General features: G+C 45.0%; 1 protein-coding gene across 3 annotated transcripts; it reads left to right on the forward strand.

Annotated features, from left to right (window-relative positions):
* Positions 1–14,852: 14,852 nt before the first annotated feature.
* On the forward strand, positions 14,853–19,251 carry LOC136517397 (outer envelope pore protein 16, chloroplastic-like). 3 transcript variants are annotated; one of them, XM_066510953.1, is made up of 6 exons: positions 14,853–15,088; positions 15,179–15,364; positions 17,892–17,923; positions 18,323–18,356; positions 18,478–18,545; positions 18,986–19,251. In XM_066510953.1, exons 2-6 carry the CDS (start codon positions 15,199–15,201, stop codon positions 19,124–19,126), a joined length of 441 nt encoding a protein of 146 aa, XP_066367050.1. In that variant the 5' UTR covers positions 14,853–15,088; positions 15,179–15,198; the 3' UTR covers positions 19,127–19,251. The 3 variants fall into 3 exon arrangements, with proteins under 3 accessions (XP_066367050.1, XP_066367049.1, XP_066367048.1); XM_066510951.1 differs by having other exon boundaries at positions 14,855–15,088; positions 15,173–15,364; XM_066510952.1 differs by having other exon boundaries at positions 14,854–15,364.
* Positions 19,252–21,187: the final 1,936 nt, after the last annotated feature.

Raw genomic sequence — 21,187 nt, forward strand, 5'->3', positions numbered from 1 at the left:
AGGCTTAGGCATCCGGTAAAATTCAAGTGTGGTGTACCAAACAAATAGCCGATAGGAAGCAACAATCGGCTAATATCCAAATGGCTTTTCTATTGCCATCAGAGTTCAGAGTCAATGGTGAAAACCAACAGCCGATCCAAGCAGTCGGCTTTGAAAATTTGTATTAATGGATAATCCAATAGATGGTACAGACGGGAAACTAGGACATGGCTTCACATCGGCTGATGAATTAGAAGAAGTAGATATTGGTCCTAGAGATAGACCTAGGCCGACATACGTGAGTGCTAAGTTGGATCCGGAGTATAAGCGGGAATTAATTGACTTATTAAAGGAATTTAAAGATTGCTTTGCTTGGGAATACTATGAGATGCCTAGTTTAGACTAGTCAATTGTTGAACATCGGCTGCCAATCAAACCTAGATATCGGCCATTTAAACAAGCTCCGAGGAGATTCAACCCGAACGTGCTTGATGATATCAAAAAGGAGACTGAAAGATTACTAGAAGCAAAATTTATCCGACCATGCCAATATGCAGAGCGGATATCGAATGTTGTCCCTGTGTATAAGAAGAATGGAAAATTAAGAGTTTACATTGATTTCAGGGATCTGAACAAAGCCACACCTATGGGAGGTTATCCGATGCCGATAGCTGATATGTTAGTAGATGCAGCAGCCGGGCACAAGGTTATTAGCTTCATGGACGGTAATACAGGATACAACCAAATTTTCATGGCTGAAGAAGATATAGCAAAGACCGCTTTCAGGTGCCCCGACACAATCGGTCTATTCGAGTGGGTTGTAATGACCTTTGGACTGAAGAATGCCGGTGCAACTTATCAAAGGGCGATGAATTACATTTTCCATAAGTTGATCGGCATGATTGTTGAGATCTACATCGATGATGTGATGATAAAATCCAAAGGGTACAAAGAACACCTGGCTAACTTGCGTGAGACTCTGGAATGCACGAGGAAGCATGGTTTGAAGATGAATCCTAATAAGTGTGCTTTTGGAGTATCAACCGGACAATTTTTAGGATTCATGGTCCACGTGAGGGGAATCGAAGTTGGTTAGAAAAGCACGAAAGCAATTGATGAAGCAGTTCCCCTGACTACCAAAACAGAGTTGCAATCTCTACTTGGTAAGATTAATTTCATCAGAAGATTCATTTCAAATTTGTCAAAAAGGATCCTGCTGTTTTCTCCCTTGCTGAAGTTGAAAAATGATCAAGAATTCAAGTAGGGTGATATGCAACAAAAGGCGTTCGAAGAAATAAAAGAATATATGAAATGCCAGTTGTGCTAGTCCCTCCTCAGCAAGGTAAGTCATTTAAGTTGTACATATCGGCTGATGACAAGACAATTAGATCGGCCCTGGTGCAAGAATTTGAAGGAAAAGAGAGAATTGTTTTCTATCTGAGTAGAAGACTACTGGATCCAGAAATGAGATATTCTCCCACCAAAAATTATGCTTGTGTTTATATTTCTCTTGCACTAAATTATGACATTACTTATTATCGGCCGAGTGTATAGTTGTTTCCAAGGCTGATGTGGTTAAGCACATGTTATCAATGCCAATATTGAATGGAAGAGTGGGAAAGTGGATTCTTGCGTTATCGGAGTTCGACTTGAAGTACGAATCAGCTAAAGTAGTCAAGGGACAAGTAATGGCTGATTTTATCACTCAACATCACAAGCTAAGTATTAGTTATGTAGAGCCGATGCCGTGGACGTTGTTCTTTGATGGGTCATCATGCAAGTAGGGTGGTGGCATCTGTATTGTTATTATTTCACCTTGGGGGGCAAGTTTTGAGTTTGCTCTTCCAACTGAGCCAATGGTTACTAACAATCAAGCGGAATATGAAGCTATTCTCAAGGGACTTCAACTTCTTCATGAAGTAAAGGCCGAAGCAATTGAAGTATTTAGAGATTCATAGTTAATTATTAATCAATTGATCGGCCTATATGAGTACAAAGAAGAGACTTTGAAAGGATACTATGATGAATGCCAAAAGTTACTCAAGGGATTTCTTCATATCTCTTTCCAACATATTCCGAGGGCACAAAACCAAGAAGCTAACCGTCTAGCTCAAAGCGCATTAGGATATCAAGTATTTCAAGAAGTCTTGAGTAGTGAAACCTCAAGTGATGATTAGAGAGTTGAAATAGTCGATTACCTTAGAGATCTATCTCGGAAAGTTACCAGGAGGCTAAGGTATAAATTGGATAAGTATATTTTGTTAGATGATTAGTTATATCATAAAATAGTCGATGGGGTATTGCTCAAGTGCTTGAACCAAGAAGAAGCCATGGTGTTGATGGGTGAGGTGCATGAAGGGATATGTGGAGCTCAATAATCGGCTTATAAGATGAAATAGATTATTCGCAGAACTGGATATTTCTGGCCAACGATACTGGAGGATTATTTTGAATATTACAAGGGGTGTCAGGATTGTCAACGTTTTGATAATGTTCAGAGATCGCCTGCATCGGCCATGAATTCAATAATCAAACCATGGTCATTTCGGGATTGGGGAATTGATCTAATTGGCTAGATTTTTTTGCCCTCAAGCAAAGGACATAAGTTCATATTGGTGGCAACAAATTACTTCACTAAATGGGTTGAGGCAATTCCTTTGAAAATGGTAACCTCAAAGAACATGATTGATTTTGTCAGGGAACACATTGTGTATCGTTTTGGGATTCCTCAAACTATAACTACCGACAAAGGGACAATGTTCACATCAGAAGAGTTCGGGTATTTTGCTGCTAGTATGGGGATTAAGCTATTGAATTCCTTCCCTTACTATGCTTAGGCTAATGGTCAAGCAGAGGCATCCAACCAGATTATGATTAAGCTGATCAAGAAAAAGATCGAGGAACAGTCAAGGAAGTGGCATTTGACGCTAAGTGAGGCACTATGGGCGTATATGATGGCCTACCATGGATCAATTTAAACATCACCTTATGAACTCGTGTATGGCCATAATACAGTTCTTCCTTAGGAAGTTCAGACTGGATCGAGGCGTGTTACGCTGTAGAATGATTTGTCAGCTGAGGTTTACAAGAATCTTATGATATATAATTTGGAAGACTTGAGTTGCCTTCGACTGCGTACTCTTGAGAATATCGAAGCCAATAAACCGAGGGTTACAAAATATTATAATAAAAAAGTCAAGATTAAGCAATTCTCCAAAGAAGACTTGGTCTGGAAAGTGAAATTGCCGATCGAATCAAAGGACAGTAAATTCGGCAAATGGTCACCTAACTGGGAAGGATCCTATCGGATCAAACGTTGTGCGCCTGGTAATGCTTATATTTTGGAAACATTAAAAGGAGAGGAAGAATTTGGCCGAGCAACCAACGAGAAATATTTAAAGAAATATTATCCTAGCGTTTGGATCAATACTTAATAAAAGATCTGTTCGGTCGATAGCTTTAATAGCCGATATTGAAAAGATATCGTCTCTAGTGCAAAAAATGAACCCAAAGGAGTAAAAGCCGATATGATGTGTATCGCCTATAGAAGCAAAGCAAACACAAACAAAATGATGGGTATGAAGCACGAAACAAAGGGAAATCACTCAAAGCGAGGAAGTTGTTTGCTAAACGTCACCTATTACAAGCTACGGGCCAGAAAACACTTTGCTTACTATATCATCGACCAAAGTATTGAAAGCTATAGAGTTGGCGACGTTCATAAAATCTTCAACCAAGCGCTCATGCTCCCTAGGGTGCACTGCGTCCGGAAAACCATGAGGAAGAAGCCAAAGATTATGGCCTGAATGGGCTTGTGCAGCAGTCAATGCCATGGCAGCACCATGACGAACGCCATGAAGGGCAACCTCCCTGACATGATTCGGGATGTCATGCAAGCGAACCACTGGAACGGCGCCCCTAGCATCGACAAATCCCGCTGCATGATCCACGGTTGATCGAAGACTCTCCAACTGAGCAGTTAGATCTAAAATATTCAAGGGAAAAGTGATCAGAAATCTTGAGGGTAAAATCAAGGAAAAACAGAGAAAATAATGGTAGACATCTCACCCATAATTCTAGCTTCAGCCCTGGCCAACCTTTCCCTCACCAGGCTGACCTCGGGGGGAGATCGGTCTTCAATCATGACCAAAGTTGATTCCGCTAGGGAGAGGCAGTTGGCTAGATGCTGGTCAGTCCGATCGATGGAGGCTAGCAGATCATCATTACTAATCTGTAGCCTTGGGTGACGAGGAAGCTGGCGGCGGATTGGTGCCAAAGATGACCCTGAGGGCTGGGCGGAATTAGCCCTTTGATCCGAAGCGATGGGAGCACCCCAAGATGCGTCCTCTTGACGCCGAGGGCGTTGGCGTGATGATGTGGATCCGTTGAGGGCTTCTTCAGTAGACCTCTTGTTGTTCTCCATGACCTCGAACCTATGGAAAAGCAGAAGATATACTAAAGACGAAGAGGGGTTGAGACAAAGAGGGTTGTTTTTTGGTTCACAGCCATAGCCCGTATATATAGCCCGGGAAAGCGAGAAGATAGATTTCAATGGAGGTGTGAATTTGAAATCGGAAACGGAAACGGATCAATACTTCAGAAATTCAAGGGACGGATAACGAAAAGATAACGAATTTGAATTTATTACTTCCCTAGAGTACAAAATATCATGGGTTGGATACATTGACTAGAGATTAACCCACCAGAACTTCTTTAGATTGAAGGGAGTCCAGATTTCCACAAGGCCGAAACTCATTATGAACCAAGTCACATCGGCCCATTAATAAAATTATACCAGAAAAGAAGAAAGGTCGTCTAACATATGCTCACATATTTCTTGATAAATTGAGGAACTATGGGAAAGAAGCATGAAGCTTTCCCGGAGGGCGTTTGGAGGAGCAACAAAGGGAAGGTGACCACACATTCTAGCCCTCGCAAACACTAGAACAACTTTGTGAGCGTGGAGAGAAGACTCAGGTGATATCACAAGAATTCTTCCAACTGCAATGGCTGGTCTTCTTGCTCAACGAGGCGCTAGGATAAGTGACACAATCACCCTATGCACAAGAATTCTTCTAACCACTTGAGATCTTCATAAGATAGACCATGGAGGGTCCAGCGGAGCCGAGAGCACTCGAGGGAGCAGATGGAAGAAAAACATGGCTAAAATGTTGAGTTGCTCTCGCCAGGGTCGGATAGGCGTTTTATAGCCGACCCGGGAAGATGAATCCAAGAGCCCGTAAAGCAGTGACGCTCTTGTAAAAAGTCTTGAGGCATGGGCTCATGAATGGACGCAAGCAGCAACAAATGGTGGACCCTAGATCAAGGTTCTCTACCCATGACTGTGGATCAATCAGGGATGCAGACATGATAATTTTGGAATAAAATTACTTTTATCCCAAAATTGGGGGGCATATGTTTACACCAAAATTTGGAAGAAGGGTCTCAGGGGCTCGAGAGCTCCCAAAATTATGACAGCAGGAGATCAATTGCGTGCAGACTAAAAACAGCTTATTCAGATACAACACTAGAATCGGCTTTCTTCAGATAGCGCCAGCAGATAACGACAGGGGCTATGATCGGCGCTGGGACGAGACATACTGGACTCTATAAAATGTGAAAGATTAGAGTCCAAGTTATCTTAAATTAGTAATGTTTTCATTTATGCCAAAGATTGTAACAAATCGTGCTCAAGTAGGATTCATGTTTAGACTCTAGGTATAAATATCAAACCCCGGCTATTGTAAAAAGAACTAATCAATCAAATACAAGTCAATTACTTTTTTCGGCTCCGACCACCCCTTAGGAGTAGGAGTAGAGTAGATCTCGGTGAGTTCTTCAGCAAGTACGGCTGCATCGATCCGGTCGACCTCCACTGCTTGTTGTAAGTACCATCATGGCTTATACCTCTATTCGTACGACTGCATCGATCCGGTCGACATCCACTGCGACTTTGGTATAAGTTAGTTATCGATTCTTGTCTAGTTCAAGTATGGCTGCATCGATCCGGTTGACCCCCACTGCATGAATTAGATCAAGGTCTAAGTTATCGGCTCTACCTTAGAATGGCAGTCTTTGGTAGATTCATTAAGTTACCGATATTGTTTATTGCTTATATTGTTTATCTAATTACAGTAATATCACTCTGCCCGATTGGGATTGATTTGGATCGGCCTTATATCTTATTTAATCCATCGTTTGCCAATCTAGAACTGACCTAATCTACACCCTAAACGATGAGTTACATTTTTATCAGCTGTTTTATATCAATCTTAATCATGTATAGCGTGCGGTTAAGGCATGTTGCGTCTTGAGTAGATCTATTGGCTAACGAAAACCATTCCATGGCCCGTTATCACGGCCTGTGTGATTCTGTCTCACACCCTAGTGTTAGCACCGTGGAGTGGGGATCATTATTTAGTAGATCTATTCCTGGTAAGGCATGACCCTAACTGTGCACTATGCCTGAATCGGCTATTTTAGCTAATATCAAATGCTTTCATGAATAGTTCGCATCACGAGACCGTTGAAGTAAAGATAGGTTGAAAGATGTGTTAGCTCCATGATCTTATTATTGTATTACGGCCTGCATGATTCTACCTCATGCCCCACTGATATTAGTAATGAGTTAGGGTCTTCGAGTCTATTGTTGTTTCTACGACATGCATGATTCTGCCTCATGCCCCACTGGTCATGGCGATAGATGAGATCTAACATATTCATTAGATTTATCTTTATTAAATGATTAAATGGTGTTGAATTATTTCTTTATATAAAAGGGGTTCGGTTACTCGTAATCATTGGCTCAGTATAAATCAATCATTGTTGATATCTTATTGCCATTGATTAATATATGTTCGATTAATGATATTTACCCTGAATGATAACCGATTCTTCTTATATAACCCAATGAGCTTTAATCGATTTATTCATATGAATATGCTGGAATCGACTATTTAGTCGATCTCCTTTCATATCGGCTCTCATAGCCGCACATTCGGGACTGTCTGGCAACCGACAAGTTTCGCCCTTAATTAATGATGAACTTTCTCTCCTTGTCAATTACAGGGTCAAATTGACTGGCACGCCTTAGAAGGATTGCGTAGGATCGATCATCCCTGCGCTGAAGCTAGGCGGATCTGCTCTATCGAGCGGACCCTTCCGGCTTGCTGCGTGTGTCCTCGGCACGGAACGAAAATTCTGTGTTGACAGTAACAAATTCATTGTTCGATAATAGCAAAAGATTCCCACCTCTCATGATCAGACGTGATGTTATTGTCATGCACTCATGCTAAGGATATAGTTGCTATTAACAGTCGCCCCTACACTCCGTGCCCCCAACTATACCTACATTTCACGCGCCCACCCGGGGGCTTGTGCACGTGGGGACCGTTGGTGACCTGTGCCCGCCACTCCTTGCGTCCGGATGGACGGCCGTGCAGCCCGCCCCCATCCGCCTAGTCCCCACCTCGCACGTGCACCCTACCCTCGTCCCTATGCCCCCGCTCGTTCTCTCAGACGGCCTTCTCTTTCTCTGCGTGGGCAAGACTCGAGAGCTGGCCCTAGCTCGCTGCGCCCCCGTCTGTTCGTCCCTAGCTCTATCGTGCCCCATCCCCCAGCGCCTGGGCCGTGCGCCCATCACTCATCGTGCCCCTGTGAAACACTTGCAACATGAAGCACTTGTATGCAACATACATCGGATACAAATGAAACATTTGAAATATACTGTTGAAACATATGTGTGAAACATATGCAATATTCAGATAAAACACTTGACAACATATGTGTGAAACATATGCAATATCTAGATAAAACACTTGCAACATGTGTGTGAAACATATACAACTCTAGATAAAACACGTGTTGCAACATAACCGAAAACACTTGCAAAAATATGCAACATGATCTACTTTTGCAACATCCATATGTAACAATTGCAACATACCTCTGAAATATCTAAAACACTTGAAACATACATTTGTAACATAGGGGAGTGGAAGGATGAGGCCGGTCAATTCCGGTCATCGGGGTGGGATCCGGCGGTGAGCGGCAGCACGCGAGCACCACTAGCACCAGCACCAGTGGTGGCGCGTGAGCACCACCACCATCCAGCACCAGCAGCACTGGCCTTGGCTCAGCCTAGCGGGCGACGCGCGCTACGAGAGGGAGTAGGTGGTGTAGCACACGTCCAAAGCGAGGACCGAGTGGCGCAGGTGGGGCGTGCGACGGCACAGGAGCGAGGAACGAGCAAGCAAGCGGCACAGGGTCTGGGCGCGGTGGGAGAACGCCGCCGCAGCGAGTCGAGCAAGGAGCGGCGTTCGGATGAGAATAAGAGACATGGAAATGAGCAAGGAATAAAAAAGGCAAAGTTGTGGTGCACGTCACGCCACACGTTTGTCTGGAGGGAGTCGCTAGCGTCGGACGTCCTGTTTGTAGCATTACCGTTTGAAAAATCTGAATACTAGTGTAAGCTACTCTGTTCGTCCCTAAATAACTGTCGTTCTCGCTTCCCGAGAAATAACTTTGACTAGTTCTATATAAAAATATTAATGTTTATTATATATAATTAATATCATTAGATATATCGTTGAATTTATTTTTATAATAAATTTATTTGGAGATATAAATATTGTATATATTTTCTATAAATTCAGTCAAACTTCCGACATGAAAACAAAAATAAGGATTATTTAGGGACAGAGGGAGCGGGCTCGGAAAGCAGAGCCGCGGAGACACAGGTATGTGTGTGATGGTTGAGGTAGTCTAATCAGTTCTTGATGAGTAAACCACTGCAGTCTACGTTGATGGGGAATTCACTTAGGAATTATTTGTAAGTTGAAGAATACTTTTTCATATATGCTTTTACAACGGTGTCTGATGCAAGCTTATATATATATATATATATATATATATATATATATATATATATATATATATATATATATATATATAAAGATCTCTAACCTTGGTGATGATAGCCAGTGGCGGAGCTAGGCTAGCCCAACGCCTAGGGCCACTCTATGGGCTCATTTTGATAGATTAATTGGGCCTCTTTGGGACAGTGTGGTACAGTGTAGATAAAATGGGACAACGCCTAGGGCTGTGGCCATAGTGGCCCTAGGCTTTCCTCCGCCCCTGATGATAGCTACAGTGCCGCTTCGTCTCATAGACTCAGAATCCTGTTCATTCATCCACAGTAAACCATCCCTGGCTGTCCGATCCTTTCTTCCTGCGCTGGATGCCTGCCATGCTCCCATGCAGCCGCTGCGCCCTGCCTGCCTCCTTGGCTCGGCCTTATCCTTTCCCCAGACCCACCGACGGCCTTATCCCTTCCCCAGACCCACCGACGCGGCGACGCCCAACAAAAAATGGGAAAATTGGTTCTATACCAGGGAAAGATGGCAAGAATCAGAAAATACCATCAAAAGAGCACCGTTACGTAAAATACCATTGAAAGATGAAAACGTTACCTGAGAATAGCATTCCGTCACGTTATGTCACGTTTGGAGGTAACGACGTCCACTTCCACCCGCTGGGAGCCTGGAACGCTCCTTCTTCCTCCTCCATCCATCTAATGCTCACCGGCCGAATTGCTTGCAGACAACCAACATGTGAGAGACTGCATGGCGCTTGCTTACCATCACCATTAGCTAGCTATCTACGAGCAGAGCAGAGCAGCGGCGATGCTGCTAGTGGTGCTGTGCATGACCGTGCTGTTGTGGTCCAGGAGCGGCGCCGCCGTGCAGCCATGCGACGCCGGCGACCTCGCCGCGCTGCACGGGTTCTGCGTCAGACAATGGGTGTTGCGTCTGGACCGGGGTGATGTGCGGCGAGGCCGAGGCTGCGGTCGCCATCATTGGGCTGGCGCTGCCCAACCGGACGCTATGGGGGCAGGTGGTTGCGTCGCTCCCCAGACTCGCCACGCTCCAGGTGCTCAACCTCTCCGGCAACATGATCCGTGGCGCGCTGCCTGCGGGGCTGCTCCGGCTCTGGACTACCGGAACCTCGAGGTGCTCGACATTAGCGGGCAACGTGCTCGTCGGCGGGCTGGCCAGACTGCCAGAGTCCTAGAACAGTGGTGATCGACCTCCTGGGCCTCCTAGTGCTCCTCATGTTCAACTTCTCGTCTCCGGCGGTGCGCGTCCTGTGGCTCTCGATGAACAGGCTCTCCGCCGTGTTCCCTCTCGGGTTCGAGAAACACCAATCGCTCGCCGAGCTCTCCCTCAATCCAGTCCCTATCGGACGCCGCCACCGCGAGCATGAGCAGCAACTCACACGACGACAGCGACTTCGACGAGCCATTTTCCCTACGAATCACCGGCCTTGGCACGAACTCTTACGAGCTGAGGCAAACCGAGGCGTGGCTGGCGCAGTTCGCGAGCGGGTGCCCCAACTTAAGATTCAAGTTCGAAGGCATCGTGGATGGTCCAGACTCCAGACAGTGGCTGCCATGTACGCATGAAGGTCGACAGCGACGTGACCGTGGTTGTCAACCTGGTGTTCCCGGCAGCACAGAGATCGATAACGAGCACAAGAGAAAAATTGTCCAGCGCGTTGGCTCGCATCCGCTCCCGTCAGTGTGCTCTTGGTAGAAAGATAGCGCCGCCAGCGGCGGCAATGCCATGTCGAGAGGACGCACAGGCTTGCTTCCGTGGTCCCGCCGTTCACGGCCAGCCTCCGGTACTTCGCCGTGGTGTTCGACTCGCTGCGAGTGCCTCCCCGCCGACAGCGCTGAGAGGCTTGCCATCTAGAGGAACCACCTAGGCATGGAGATCAGTGACACCATGGCTTCTTTCTTTGTTTTTATCTTTTCAATTCAAGTTGCGTGGATGCGGAAGGAGCTGACGACGTTACTTCCGAACGTGACGGAATGCTATTGTCAGGTAAAGTTTCCATCTTTCGATGGTATTTCACGTAACAGAGATCTTTCAGTAGTATTTTTTTATTCTTGCAGTATAGAACCAATTTTCCCACAAAAAATCCCCGCCGCAGTGGGAGGTGCTAGGCACGTCCGCCCCCGCGCGCTACAGGCGGACGGCTCGGCGCCATTCTCTGGCTATGCGACATAGCGTAGCCGCACGAACGCGCGCCGGTGGTGCCTGCCTCCCGACGCGGCGCGGTGCAGGCGATCCTCGCCGGTGGCCCCCGCAGTGCCCGGCCCCCCTCGCGTTGCCCGATGCCTCTTCGTCGGCCGTCCACTCTGCCTTTACCTCTGTCCTTCCCTCTCCTGACGCGTCCATGCTCCCGGCCACAGAACTCCACCCCAGGTTCAAGAACAGCAGGGGAGCGGAACGGGAGCACCCTTTGGTGCACGTGACCTCGAATGCGTCGGATCAGTTGGTGTGCCCACGAATTGTGAGTCCAACCTTCCTTGTCTTTGCCTCTCTAGACGGACTTGATTCGATTCGATCTATCTGTCTCAAACAGGACCTCCGATGGTGCAGACCATTTGGTGTTGGCCTCCAACTGCGACTCCAACCTTCACTCTTTACCTCCGATGTAGCGTGGACTTGCCTACCTACAGAGGCGAGGCCGGCATGGTCCCCAACGGCAAGGTGCGCAGCCGTGGTTTTGACCCACCGTGCCTCTATTGCCTCCTCATTTATTTCCCAGTGTTCATGCTCATCGCTGTATAGCCTACAGGACGCAATGCCATACTGATTTACTCTGCCTCTGCTCCATGTTGTTGTAAATTTTGTTGCATTTCTTAGTGTTGCCTCCCTTGACGTACTTGCTGAATTACTAATTTCACCAAGCTGATTACTGTCCCATTTTTAGGCACATATAGTATTCCATAGTACAGGTCTGTGATTTAGATAAAGCTGTGCAGCTTGGATTCCATCAGTGCGCTGGCAAGGAGGACTTCAGAAGATACAAATTGAGGTTTCTGAATTCAATTGTATTATTTCTGTTCTGACAGAGCAATAAAATGTTGCTCACATCCTCTTCGACACATTTGCACCAAAGCATCACCATGAAAATTCACATGAAACCTCCCAGGAATTATCTACCTAGGTACACGCAGCAATGCCACTACTGACTTCATATGTACACATATTGACTTTGCTGGCCAAAGTACAGCCACACATACTTTAGGCTGTTTATTTGCCTTTGGGACGCATAGACTATATCATTACTCATGCAGTTGTTTCGTACTACAACATAACTTCAGATTACACTTGGAAGGTTATATGATCATTAGGCTATAGGCAAAATAGTCTTCAGTCTTAACATGTTCTTACACAGAATCGCATGATTGTTTGTTTCTCCAGTGTGCGGACTTCAAAACACTATGCTGAATACATTGTTTCTGTACTAATAGTGTCATCCATATTCCGCCTTTCAATAGTGAAATTGAGATCGTCACATCTGCTTACTTAATGCTACAATTACCATACTTAGTGAACCATACTTTTGTCTACTGCTGCATGTTCTCAAGAGTGAATTTGGTTACTCCAAAATTTACGGCACCATGTCTGCAACTGTTGCATGTTCTGAGTAGTGAATTTGGTTACTGCTAAGATAACTAGGAGACAAGTAAGATGTAGTACAGTCTAGGCTCACAATGGTTGTTCATATTTGATTTTATAGTTGTAAATTACTTGACCAGATGCCTTTTTGGGTTGTATTGAAAATTTTGGATGGGTACCTACTTACACATGCAAAAAGCTTCTGTCTACATAAAAAATCTATCATTTATTTTGCATTTACACTTCCAAAATGATTTTGGTTCTACGGGAAACAAATTTGGCTGCACATGCGGATGCTTGGGTTCTCTGTTTGCTTCTCCTACTGTATGGTCATTCTCAGAAAGTTGCAGAATGCAGGTTCCTTTCTACCTGTCTCATTTACAAGCATATCGCCATACTATTACATTTTGTGTCATCTCCATATCAGTTTACTGCCTATACGATGATAGGTCATATATGCATCAAAGGCAAAGTATGGATTAACATAGTGAACGCTTTTTGTTCGCTGCTGGTGCAAAAAAAACACCTTTGCTTCTGCAGTTTGGCTGCTGTGAACATTGTCCTTTTAGGTGAATCTACTCTTCTACAGATGATTTCGCTTTCAGTGGATTGGCTTATTATCTACTCTTCCGTATCTTTTTTTCCTTTTTCTCAATCTTCGCTTCGTTCTACCTTATGTATTAATTTCACGCCATGCTATTGTCCATTCTGCAGGCTATGCTCAGCAGCAAAACAGGAATAAATGCTGTGACATTCTCTGCTGGTTATATCTTCAGGCCATGGCTCCGTTCGCTTCGCTGAAAAAACAAGCTGAAACACTGTTCCGACTGATTTGTTGTGAGAGAAAAACACTGTTCGGGCTGAAAAAACAAGCTGAAAAAGACGGATTATAAGAGAAGCGAACAGGGCCAGATTTGGGAATCATACTAGATGTAGGTCATTATCAACAAGATGTGAATCGATGAATACTTTTTTTTTTGCCTCCCTCTTCGTTAACTGCATCATACTGTTCAGCATTGTTTCATAACTGTCCACTATTTCTTCCTTTTTTTCCCTATCTTGACTACCTGTTATGTAACAAATCACCTTTTTCCCCACGCTACCAGCTAGTTCCATATATTTTTCCATTCATATTCAGATTCTTTTTTTTTTCTTTGCATCGTGCTTCCACATCTTTAATGTGTGTTTCGTTCAAACCTTAACTTGAGTAATGCGAGCTCTTGTTGCAGCACACGTGCCATGACATCGTAAATCTTGATTTTGGCTTTCAAATTTGAATCTTATTAGTTGCTATAATTCTTTTAGTCAAAAGTTCATTAAAACTCTAATGTTTTTTTGTAACTTTTATTAAAAATCATTTTAAATTTTATTAAAATGTATCCTAGTCCATAGACTACCCTCGCTCTAGGAATTCTGAATAGATATGTTACAATGTCTTAACCGGCAATGATCAAATTTTCATCGCCACTTAATCAGGTTGTGCCACACTGGCACTATCCGGGGAAGCGGCATGGGCTGGCACATGGGCCTCGTGCCTTTTGTCCAACCTAGCTCATATGGCCCCAAGGGGATAGGCGGCAGAGCGCAGGCAACACTGCTATATTTAGTTGCTTGGATCTAGTAACTCTGACCCAGTCGATATGGTGTTTGGTTGTTTGCACGAGAACCTACTGCGAAGAGATAAATTAGGCAATAAACATAATCACGATATTTTTTTATACATGCAACTATCTTTTATTGCTCTTCATTTATCATATTATTCCTTAATATTGTTTAAAATACACTAATATCAATTAATACATGCTAGTCGTGCAGTAATAATGTCATTATCTACATAATTGCTCTCATCGGACAGCCTAGCTCTGGTGAAGAACCCAAAAAAAAATCTGCGTATCTTAGAAGTCGGACTGAGATGGGATTTTTGCATGAGCAGAGAGATAGACCCAAAGTGCCATACAAGCAAACAGTCATCATAAACATGTATCCCGTGGTACTGACTCTGGCCCTATTCGTTTGAAACTTATCAACAGTAACCGTATTTTTCTTTCACAACAAATCAGTATCGGTCGTTTTTCTAGCAAGCCGAACATGACCTAAGTATCCGCAACCTATCAATCACGACCTATCTGTCTCGATCTAACTCAACAAATTCTGGATACAAACAACGCTCAGTTCGAACTCATCAGGCACTAGTAGGTATACTACCAGGAGAGGAGCTGTACAGCAGCAGTACGCCTCACGAGCGCGATCCTGACGTGGCCAGGTGGTGGCCTGCCAACACATAGCTTGCACGCAGCCGGGCTCATTCTCGGCCGTCCATGCTTGCACGGACCACACGCTCCGCGATCCTTCGTTTTGTCCGCGATCGTTCGTGTCCCTGGCCTGATGATCCAACAGCAGTACAGCACAGCACGCCAACGTACGCCAAGGAGGATAAAGGAGAGGAAGAAGACCAATCCATGGAGTCGCACGCGTGACGCGCCTCACGAGAGGAGACGATGACCTGTGGCCCCTCGTAGCTGTGGCAAACCAGGGGTGATGGGTGAATAGGGCGTAGCCCGTGGGGATTGCCGCCGATTTCGTGCCCTTGCAGCCACCGTCCGCCACCGCCCAATCTCCACTTCTTTATCTTCTCCGAGGTGAGAGAACCTGCCCAGGCGATCCTCCTCCTCAGTTCTCACACACTGCCACACACACAGCGGACCTGACACTGCCACTGCCAGTGCTAGGAAGGTAGGGCCAGGCCAGGATGCCCCGCGGCGGCTTCTCGGGGTCCCTCAGGTCGCCCAAGATCGACGTCGTCATCGACATGGGGAACCCCTTCCTCAACCGCACCGTCGACGGCTTCCTCAAGATCGGCGCCGTCGGCGCCTGCAAGGTGGCCGCCGAAGAGACCTTCGAGTGCCTCCACAGGGGTGCGTGCATGCGTTCGCCTCTTTCTCGTCCCCTTTATTCGTATTAAGTTTCAGTCACGCTGCATTGTTATTAGATGGGGAAAAAAAGTATCGATTTTGCCTCACGCATGTGCGTGTCTGATATTGATAATATCTTGCCCCCCCCCCCCCCCCCCCCCCCCCCCCAAAACGTTTGGTCACTGCAGTCTCTCTGCCTCTGCAAGTGAATCCAGAGAGCGAAACAATGGGCGCAGACATAACCCCAGACTGCGATTTGTAGTGCAGCCTGCATATCTCACATTCAGTTTTTTTTTAGACAAAAGGTCTCCCCTGCTTTTATATTTCAAAAAGCAAATAACGGTTCGAGATCAGACAAAGTTTAGGCGCATCACACAGAAGAACACAGTATAGCCCATCTGCTTATTACAAAACCCCAGCAAAAACTAAATCACTCCTGGCATTTGTTGAAGACCGAGACTCCGATGGAACCAATTGTGATGATGTAGCCGTTGCCATCTCCTCCTTCCACTCAATCTGTGCCGGGCGCCTTGACAATTCTTCCATCTTGACGATTCTGCTCTCCAGCAACACTCCAACCTCCTGCTTGAACATTGAAAGCCAGCCTCTTAGCATCTTTGTGATCCTGATCAGCACCATCCTTGTACCTAGCCAAAACACCCCCTGAAAGCAAATTTCATTTCTTAACTTCCATAAGGACCACAAAACAGCAGACGAAATCACATTAGTAACCAAATGTTTCTTATTCGCAACCCACAACTTAGCTACAGACTCATAGTCAGAACCGATATTCGCACATATCACCTCAGCAACCAACTTCCAAACATTCACAGCTACACAACATTCAAAAAATAAATGCGGAATGGATTCATGTTCACTACAAAAAAAGGCAAGTGGGATCCAAAACATCCCTTCTTTTTTGTAAATGGTCCCTCGTAAGAGTTCTGTTATGATAGAGCAATCACAGAAAGAACTGTACTCTAGGTGGAATCACAAGCTTCCATATGGCATGAATATAAACCGGAAACACACCTCTACAATTAATCTTAGCATAAAGAGATTGGACTGCGTATGTGCCATGAGAGGTATAGCTCCACAATATCTGATCCTCATCATCATTGAGGATGGTTCCCTCTATTACACCACAGAGTTCCCACCACATGCTCATAAGAGCCTCGGATACATTTCTTCTAAAAGTGAGCATAAGCTCATGCCCATCCCAGACCTGGCTTATAGCCTTACCATGCTGTTCATTAATGTCATACAACGGCCAGAACATAATGGCCAAACTTGTATTTCCTACCCATTGGTCTTCCCAAAACCTTACCTTCTTCCCATTCCCTACTACCCATTTGACGCCCATATGGGCAGCTTGAGCTGCCCAGAGAACCCCTTTCCAAAAAGGGGATGATCCTAGATCTGGGCAGCAAAAGATGTTAGGATCATTGGTATTATACTTAAAGTCTACAATTTTAACCTAAATAGCGTTCTTATGCAGATGGTATCTAAAGATCCAGGAAGCTAACAAAGCTAAGTTTAGGCTCCTCAAATCCGGGATACCTAGCCCTCCTTCTTCCTTCTTTTGAGCTACTAACTGCCAGCTGGCTAAGTGGTATTTATGTCTGTCTTCAGTGTTGTTCCACAGGAAATGCCCCATCTGAGAGTTCATCGTTTTGATAGCCCACTTAGGGAATTTTATAATGGACGACAAATAAATTGGAATACTAGCCAGACAAGCTTTGAGTAAAACAAGCCTCCCAGCATAAGACAGAAGCCTACCCCTCCAACCTGCTATCCTTTTGATAATTTTGTCCACCACAGGTTGCAGGTGTTTCCTTATCAGCTTATTATAATGAAGGGGAACCCCCAGGTACTTAATAGGAAATTCACCTTTTATGCAACAGAAAAGTCTAGCAAACTCATTAGCCTGATCTTCTTCTAAACCCACCGTCAACAAATCACTCTTATCATAATTAATTTTCATGCCTGACATTTGCTCAAAGCAAACTAGAAGCCATTTCAAATTGCAAGCTTTTTCCAGATTATTTTCTAAGAAAAGAAGTGTATCATCAGCATATTGCAAGCTGATGATACCACCCTCTATCACTTGTGGTAATAACCCAGTAATAAGGCCATGCTAGCTGCTTTCATAAGCATTCTAGAAAAAACGTCAGCTACTAAAGACATTCAGTCTTTATCGAGTTTTTCTGCACATTTCTGTAGACTGCATTTTACATTCAGTCATGATTGAATGACTGAAATGACGAGAAAATTCTGATTTTGCTACTGAAGATTCACTTCATATATACACACTAGTACTAGTTCCCAACCTTGGGCCCGAGCCGGTTCAAATAGTCCTTACCTCAATGGATCTTACTGAAGACTCGCCTCAACTTTGAATTAACCAATGCTATTTCAGAATAATAGCAGTACTGCTGACAAGGAAATCATATGCTTGCATTTTTTTTGTGCTACATTTTACTGGCAATCAGAGAAGAAATTGTTATGACAAAACCTCTTTGGTTTGCAGGGGATGTTTCAAAGCACAGAATTGAGCATGCCGTAAGTCATATATCCACAACCTTTGTATCGCTGATTTTTTAACTGTTCTAGCTCCAGGCCCCATTTCAATTGGGGATCTTAAATATCATGATCCAAATGCCTAGCGTTGCCAGTTAGGTGATTCTTTGCTTGCAGTTCCTAAACGTGGATCGTGACTTACTTGACATTCTAAAACGCACTCCATGACTTATGAATACTGCGGATCTCTAGTTGTAGTCTCAATGCAGTACTGTCATCTCAGGAATTCTATGTGTTACTGGAAATGTTGAACTAAAACCCTGCACCTCTCCTTAATGAAAAACATGTGAAGTCACGTTCTCGAAAAAAAAAAACCTGCACCTCAGTGAGCAACTTCTGGTTTACACATCAAACTGATACACTTTCTCAATATGTATGCAGCTGAAGAAGATGTGCCAGGAGGGTGCACATTGGGGTAACTAATTGACCAATTTGTGCCTTTTGTAGCTTCAGACTCAAATAATTTCAGTTGGCTTCTTTCCCTTCTTCATTTATATACTCGGACCAATTCAGATGTTTATTTGTCTAACACGCAGGTACCGTTGCTGGAGTTTATGTGGGCATGGTGTATGGTGTGGAAAGGGTCCGTGGTCGCAGCGACTGGGTAAGAATAATCAGAGTATGAATCTTTCAGTTTTATGGTGATTAGTTGAACATCATCTCAGGGGGGAAAATTCCGCTTGCCTGTTGGTGAAAAGTAACATCCCGTTCGAAATCTAGACCTTTTTACTGTTAGGCAACATTTCTTCTTCTTCGAATAGTATGATTGAAGGCTGAAGCTCTGTATGGCACTGGTACCTCATACATCAAGGTTTTTGCAACATCTGATGCTTATTAGAATTAGAAATTTTACTGATGTCCAGCTATGTAGAAGACTAGGACAAGATAGGTCTTCAGTCTTCATACAGTGTTGTTGTTGTTTGGAACCATTAAGCACCTCATCATAAAAATTGTTTAATCTGTAACCCGTTCATTTTCATTCCACCCATGTTCTGAGTCATGTTTTGGTGTTCATTAACCCCTTCTGCTCTCATGACCCTGCAGAAGAATGCGATGATCGGAGGCGCCTTATCTGGTGCCCTCATCTCCGGCGCCAGCAACAACCACAAAAACAAGATCATCAAGGATGCCATTACTGCCGGCGCGGTCGCAACAGCCGTGGAGTTCATCAACTGCCTTACCTAGTTGAGGAAGAGCAACTGCATTCGCAGTGCCATTGTCGTACAATAAGAATAAGTACTTGTTCAGTGGAGTCATGTCTAGTTCAATAAACCACCACCTTCAGTCTTCGTTACTGACCGCGGTTTTGCCTTGTGAATGTTCTGAGCAACCTTTTTCGTTAGCTCTGCGGTTTGGTTACAGTCGTCAGTTCGTCGTTGTGATTCTGTGATGGTTTGGTTTGAGTGGAGAAGTAAGTTGCAGCAACTGAGGTCAAAGCCGTGCGTGCAAAGAATGCTTTTGTACTAGTGGATCTTCATGAGAAGCAAGTGTCGTGAAAAGAGTACGATTTTTTTTTCGGGTTAGGATGTCCGTCGGTCCGGCGCCTCCTTGCTGGCCTGCGGACGGGCGGCACAGGCAACCGCAACGGTTCATCCATGACTCTCATCCGTACATTTCAACGGCCCACTCTCCTATTCCGGATTGTTTCGCCGCCCCCACACTCTCTCCCATTCCCCTTCACCCTCCACGGCTCCGTCCCCCACCCCGTCGTCTCTGACCTGCGCAACGAACCCGTGATGGCGCGCCGCCTCCTTGCCACCCTCCTCGTGGCATCGCTCCTGCTCGCGCTAGCCCATCCGGACTCCACCTCGTCACCGCCCGCCACCACTACGTACGACGAGCTTCGCCTACGAGGCTTCCCGCGCGGCCTGCTTCTGGCCAACGTGCGTGCCTACACGCTCGACGCCGGCTTCGGGGACTTTGCCGTCGACCTCTGCTCCAGGTGCCACATCGTGCTGCCCGCGAGGAGCTACCTTGCCACCTTCAGCGACCGCCTCATAGGTTGCCTTGACGACCGTCGCATCTCGGGCCTCAACGGCATCTGCGTAAGGGCCTTCTTCCGCTGGTCGTCCATCACGGGCACCGGCGACCTCCTTTCACTCTGTGGCATCGAGCTCCACAATGATGAGCTCCATTCATCCAAGCAGCAAGGTGATATTGTGCTGAAAGCGCATCTTGCAAGCGTATGTTTAAGTGTTTCAGTTGTTTCTGAAGTATGTTGCAAGGGTTTCGTATGGATATTGCAAAGGTAGATTGGGATGTTGCATATGTTGCAATGGTTGTACACTTATGTTGTAAATGTTTGTTCACAATGTTTCATCTGTTTTTTCAAACGTATGTTGCAAGTGTGTTTATCTGAATGTTGTATATATTTCACACATATGTTGCAAGTGTTTTATCTGGATGTTACGTATGTCTTGCAATGGTTTTTAAGTGTTTCATGTGTTTTTTTGCCAGTATTTCAGATGCATGTTTCAAACGTTTCATCTGTCTTCATACGTATGTTGTAAGTGTTGTATCTAGATGTTTTAAAAGTAGATCAGGTGTTGCACCTCTCTCCTCGCCTTCTGCTGCTTTGCCTTGGTGTCTCCTCTTCTCGATGCTGGTGATGTTCGGGCGGCGTGGGCACGCGTGGAGGCAGGCGACGTGGGTAGGGCGCGAGTCATTCGAATGGCGCGGAACCCGAGCGAGCAGGGCGTGCAGCGCGGGAAGTAGCGTCCGGACGTGGGCCTAGGGCCGGACGTACGGGCGCTAGCCACTCCTTTTTTCGGAGGGGGCGTGGGCGAGGTGGGGGGCGGAACCCGTCGCTGCCGACCAATCGGACGGGTTCCTCGTCCTGACCCCTCCTCCCTCTGCGTACGATTTTTCCCGCCGTCGGCCCAGCCGGCCCAGGTACGTCAGGTTTTCTTTTTTTCTTTTTCTTTTTTCCTCTTTGTTTTTTCTTTCCTTTCTTTTTTGTTTTCTCTTTTATTTTTTGTTTTGTTCTATTATTCTTGTCATATTTTAATCTTTTTTATTTACCTTTTCATATATTAGTCTTTTTTTATTTTCTTCTATTCTTTTTTTCCTTTCCTTTCTTTTTTGGGTGGTCTTTTATTATTCTTTTTGTTCCTTTTCTATTTTCATTTTTTATTATATGTTTTCCTTTTCTTTCATTCATTTATTTTTCTTTTCCTTTTTTCTATTTATAATTTTATGTTTCACTTTTTTATTTACAAAAACACGCGATGTTCATGTAGTATACAT

The sequence above is a fragment of the Miscanthus floridulus genome, chromosome 17 (genome assembly GCF_019320115.1).
Source record: "Miscanthus floridulus cultivar M001 chromosome 17, ASM1932011v1, whole genome shotgun sequence".
In the NCBI taxonomy this organism is placed as follows: Eukaryota; Viridiplantae; Streptophyta; class Magnoliopsida; order Poales; family Poaceae; genus Miscanthus; species Miscanthus floridulus.

Coding starts and splice junctions, on each gene's coding strand:
- LOC136517397 (XM_066510953.1), top strand. CDS start 15,199: ATGCCCCGCGGCGGCTTCTCGGGGTCCCTCAGGTCGCCCAAGATCGAC. Junction 17,924..18,322: donor AGCACAGAATTGAGCATGCC/GTAAGTCATATA, acceptor ATATGTATGCAG/CTGAAGAAGATGTGCCAGGA. Junction 18,546..18,985: donor TCCGTGGTCGCAGCGACTGG/GTAAGAATAATC, acceptor ATGACCCTGCAG/AAGAATGCGATGATCGGAGG.